Source organism: Sinocyclocheilus grahami, unplaced genomic scaffold, assembly GCF_001515645.1.
Source record: "Sinocyclocheilus grahami isolate Dianchi unplaced genomic scaffold, SAMN03320097.WGS_v1.1 scaffold2554.1, whole genome shotgun sequence".
In the NCBI taxonomy this organism is placed as follows: domain Eukaryota; kingdom Metazoa; phylum Chordata; class Actinopteri; order Cypriniformes; family Cyprinidae; genus Sinocyclocheilus; species Sinocyclocheilus grahami.
The window spans coordinates 61,476-67,067 of record NW_015507733.1 but is presented as its reverse complement, the minus strand read 5'-3'; the positions used below and the strand labels follow the sequence as shown (position 1 = coordinate 67,067).

The window sequence follows — 5,592 nt, the reverse complement described above, 5'->3', positions numbered from 1 at the left end:
CTGTCGTCCTTACTGTCGTCCTGTTCTGTCTTCCTAACTGTCGTCCTTTTCTGTCGTCCTAACTGTCGTCCTTTTCTGTCATCTGTATTGTTGTCTTGTTCTGTCGTCCTAACTGTCGTCCTGTTTTGTCGTCCTAACTGTCGTCTTGTTCTGTCGTCCTAACTGTCGTCCTTTTCTGTCATCTGTATTGTTGTCTTGTTCTGTCGTCCTAACTGTCGTCCTGTTTTGTCGTCCTAACTGTCGTCTTGTTCTGTCGTCCTAACTGTCGTCCTATTCTGTCATCTGTATTGTTGTCTTGTTCTGTCATCCTAACGTTAATCAGCACGGTAAAGTTAGTTTCACATTTCATATTTGACTAGGCTGCTTTAGGAACCGTCTGCAAATTTACCTCACAGTACAAAACGAAGTACAATAATTCATTCAAATTAATGTTCACAGGACTATAGTAAATGCCTAGTGACAAACTGACTAAATATATTTTGCCAATGTCTCGCCTTAGACAATACTTCCAACATCTCCCTTACAGTCTGTACAGTACACAAATATTTTCATGAAACAATTAGGCTACTGTATTTTTTTCTTCATGTTCCAAAGGTTGTAGGTTGTTGAAGACTGACTTATTACAGGTGAAATTTTGCCAATACCTGCTTTACTGGACGTACAGTGCACAAATATGTTTAGAAAAAACTACTGTAATTCACCAAAAATACTTTATCATGTTCCAAAGGTTGTAGTATGTTCCTAGATACAAGACTGACTTACTATGTGTGAGATTTTGCCAATACCTCCCGTCATATATGTACAGTACACAATTCTTTTCACAAAAATTACTGTAGTACAACCTTTGGAACATGAAACAAAACAAAAAAACCTATTGGTAAATTACTAGTGGGCAAAACTCACTAAATATAAGACAACCTTTGGAACATGATAAAACCCTCTAGGTTTTTTAAAAACTATTTGTGTACTGTACATACAGTAAAAGAGATATTGGAAAATCTCACCTGTAGTAAGTCAGTCTTGTAACAAGGACTGTATTACAAGCATTAGAACATGAACAAACCCTTTTGGTAAATTACAGTAGGTTTTTTTTCTAAGAATATTTGTGTACTGTATGTAAAGTAAGGGAGGTATTTGCAAAATCTCACCTGTAGTAAGTCAGTCTTGTAACTAACAGTGTACTACAACCTTTGGAACATAAACAAACCCTTTTGATAAATTACAGTAATTTTTTTAATATATATATTTGTGTACTGCACATACAGTAAAGGAGATATTGGCAAAATATCACCTGTAGTAAGCCAGTCTCATAACTAGGAATGTACTACAACCTTTGGAACATAAAAAAAACCTGTTGATAAATTATTATATATATATTTTTAAATATTTGTGTACTGTACATACAGTAAAGGAGGTATGAGCAAAATTTCACAAATCATAAGTCAGTCTTGTAACTGCAAAGGTACTACAACCTACAAAAAAAACTTTGCGTACAGTAATTTTTATGAAAATAATTGTGTACTGTACATAGGCTTATATGACGAGAGATACTGCCAAAATATCACATGTCAGTATCTAGGAACATAATACAACCTTTGGAACATGAAAAAGCCTTTTTTGGTGAATTACAGTAGTTTTTTTCTTCTTTTCTTGTTTTTTTTTAATGAATTATTATACTTCGTTTTGTACTGTGAGGTAAATTTGCAGACGATCCCTAACGCAAGCCTAGTCGAATATGAAATGTGAAACTAACTTTACCGCGGCTGGTTTTTGGTTATGATGACAGAACAAGATGACATTAAGCACAGCAGAATAAATGACAGAAAAAAAGCAGGCAGGACGACATCAACAGACAACATACACACCTACATATACTGATTTACTTGAACAAGTAGGCAATGACTGTAGACAAAGACAAATGTATAGTACAAAACACAAAGCAGTCGTTGACACAAAGCAGCATTTTTGACACAAATGGAACTTCATATTTTAAAGGCGTTTGTAAATGTGATACTGATTTAATACAACAGTTAAATAGACAAGAAGTTCATATTAAGTGACTTACATTGTCTGACTATAACACTATTGTCTGATTTTGCTTTATTTCGTTGTCGAAAATAGTTTGAAATAAAGTCACAGCTGAGCTGCTGCACATCTCCATTCAAACACAGCTGTGTTTCATTTATGAATGAACTGTGTTCATAGTGAGTCCGTGATTCATGATTACCCATTCATAAATACTGTGATATAATACTTCATTCCTGAATGAATCAGCTGTTCGAATGAATCAATTGAATGAATGATTCAATTATAAAATCAGTGACTTGTCGCCACCTGCTGGCAGTTTGTTTAATTTTTAAAGTATCTTTTCAGTTCTTTAAATCATTTAATATTTCTATTTTCAACATTTTTTAAGACATTAATCTTAACATGAATTTATGGATTTAATTGCACTTATGCCACCTCTGATCCTCATTAAATGTCTGAAAATACACCTACAAGCCACTTTTGTGTTCTTCTGTGCCACCTCTGTACAAATTAATTTTAATACTGATTTCATTTGATTAGTAACTTATTCCTCTTATTTTACTTGTTCTTATTATATGGTTTTATCTAGAATTTTTAAAAAGCTTATAATTTTTTTTATTTGACAAAAGATTACATACTTTTAATAAAGTTAGAAAAATGCCATTACAGAGGTAAAAACTCAATTCCACTGTAAATCACTTTAAGGAGTCAAATATCAGCTCGTAATGGGAAGGCTTTCCTCTTATTTTACTTGTTCTTATTATATGGTTTTATCTAGAATTTTTAAAAAGCTTATAATTTTTTTTATTTGACAAAAGATTACATACTTTTAATAAAGTTAGAAAAATGCCATTACAGAGGTAAAAACTCAATTCCACTGTAAATCACTTTGAGTCAAATATCAGCTCGTAATGGGAAGGCAAATTTTTGATCAAATTTTGGATAATTGATTAGAAGGTGCTCCTAAATTTTTTAAGTTAGGAGCACAAGCGCTCCTAAAAAGAAAAATAAGCGTAGAGCCCTGCATTATGTGTTAAAAACACTCAAATTCATCCATTCGCCTGAGGATCATCAGCACAACACATGAGAATGCGCCCAAAAATCATCAAACATAAAGATGCACGAGGTGGATATTCAGACTACATTTATGCTGTTTTTACCGTCAGTTCACTGTAGGAAACAAGCCCAGCGTGATTGTGAAGGACTCTGCAGCGGAGAAACACAAGGAACGAGCTCTATAACAACATGAGGGTGAAAGGCTTGTGAAGTTCATGATTACAGCTCAGCGCGGGATTACCGGCTGTATGGAGCCTCTGTGCGGCGGGCCAGCTGAACCCTGCCCCGGGAGAGAAAGAATGCCCCACACAAGAGTCCGATTCAGCCCTTACAGCCCCAGCTGAACCAGCTCATCTGTGCGGCGGAGTTAACGGAGGAACACAGGTGCGGCGCGTGCTTGCGCTCTTCTCTGTGGCGTTCAGAAGTCAGTATGAATGATGTTTTGTGTTTGCAGTGAAAAGTACACAAAGACCCGCATGCAGAGGCAGACTTACCCATTAGGCAAAGGTAGGCGACCGAAAGCCAAGGGCCCCTAAAAAGCTTTTCATCTACGAGAAGCGCATTAAGCTCGGACCGGCGACCGCTTGCTGTTTACGGTGTGTATCACCACGATAACCGTCTGTGTCCGAGTTGAACACACTCCTCGTGTACCCTGCTTGTAGCAACTGAAAATATCATGCATCTGAAGCTGTAATTAAACATTGAGCAACAGTGCGTATTATATGTGTATTGTTTTAAATGCTGCTTACTTATTCATAAGAACCCAAGTAGAGGACGCATACGCAGTTTGGTTGATATAATCCTTAGGTGTGTAAATGTATAATTTCCTTTTCATTTTCATTTAAATTCTTAGTTAAAATAAATAAAATAAGTGTATTTTAAAGTTTAGAATTAGAAACTTTGGCACACAGGCTTACGCTGGTAACTCCTCAATATAAGCTATATTTTTTCACACTTTTCTCATTCTCACTAATTCAAGTTTTTATATGAACGAAGGGCACCGACTGTCTTCAGAAAGCTTTCCATGGCATTTCCATCTTATCTGATCAAGTAGTGCAGCCGTTACCGGGGAGACCGCTGTATTTCTGACGTTCCAAAAGCGCCTCCTGCTGGCAGAGATTCAGTGTGCATTTCCAGTAACCCCGTCTGTAGTTTGTGTTCAGACCAATGCGAAAATCCACCCATATATCCACGTTTTAATATAATATCATAATTTATACTTCCGACTCATCTCTTTGGACACAACTGTGGGGCACCATTATGCAGCAGCAAGCATCACAACTAAAAAGGAACATCAAGGCTAAATTTGTAAATGTGTGCAAATACATAGGGCCCCATTCATATATGAGTGTGTATCGCAGCTTTAACACTGACTGACAGAATAAGCTCAAACTCAAGACAGCCGAGTGACACAACTACAGACACAGAAGGACATGAGTTCACTCGCGGCGTTTATTACAGCGAGAGATGATGATGATGATGATGATGAAGACAAGCATCCATCATTCCAGCAGTCTGACTCTGTCTCTGAGGCTTGTTTCTGTCGAACAGAGACAGAAGCTCCTGTCTCCAGTGAACGAGTGACACGCTGCTAAAACCTGCAGAAACACAGAGTCAGCAAACGTCTGGAAGAACACCAAGCTCGTGTGACGCGTGCAAAACGGCTCACCGGACTTCAGTGGCTGTTTCTGAAGGACTTCGGTTCAGCTCACCTTCCTGCGGAGCTTCTTGACAGCGAGTCCGTCCTCCGGAGCTTTCCAGTTAAACGTCCCTGAGAAAGCAGCAGAGTTCAGAAGATCTGGATCAAACAGAGACTGAACTACTGAATCCATGAATACGACACACTCAGAATAATGTCATCTGCACTCTAATCCATATTTCATGCCCATGTTTTTATGAATTTAAGTGTAATACAGCAGTGGTGCAGTCAGTGTAATTCTAATCAAACAGTATTATTATTATTATTATTATTATTATATGGTGAAATAGCAGCAGAGTTTGATTCAGACTTCTGGCTTTACCTCGAGGCCTACAGTCACTCCGTCTTAATTAGGTGAAACCTCTGGAACGTGCTACTGTACTTTTATAAGTGTTTATCATCAAAGTTGTATTTTAGCATTTTTAATTCAAACTAAGCTCGACAGTAAGGCCAGCGTGAAAGATGCTTTGTAATAATCTGAAGCCCTGCTGAGCACTTATAATCTTCAGCTGGACTCTCTCGGTGGAGGTTTCTAAGCCTCGTGTTCATTTTGGATCGCTGATGTCACCTGTGCTCCTGTACCTGAATAAAGCGGATCTGTGACTCTCTGCTTCTTTGTTTCTTTTTCATTTACAGAGGGATTCAGCGAAACTTTTTTAATTCAGAGCAAAATGCATTAAAATGTGGTTTAGAAGCTGTAACTTTACACTTATGAACATGACCTTTTCCAAGCAAGCACAGGATTTTAACAGCATTATTTAAAAGAGCAGATCCAGTGTTACTTAACAAAAACAGGACCATTTCTTCTG

General features: G+C 37.4%; 1 protein-coding gene across 1 annotated transcript in view; it reads right to left on the bottom strand.

The window, feature by feature from the left end:
* Positions 1-5,328: 5,328 nt before the first annotated feature.
* Positions 5,329-5,592, bottom strand: part of stx18 (syntaxin 18) — an 18,567-nt gene continuing 18,303 nt past the window's right edge. The window contains exon 4 of the mRNA XM_016261696.1: positions 5,329-5,359. Within this exon, the coding sequence (XP_016117182.1) occupies positions 5,329-5,359 (31 nt within the window). The remainder of the gene's footprint in view (positions 5,360-5,592) is intronic.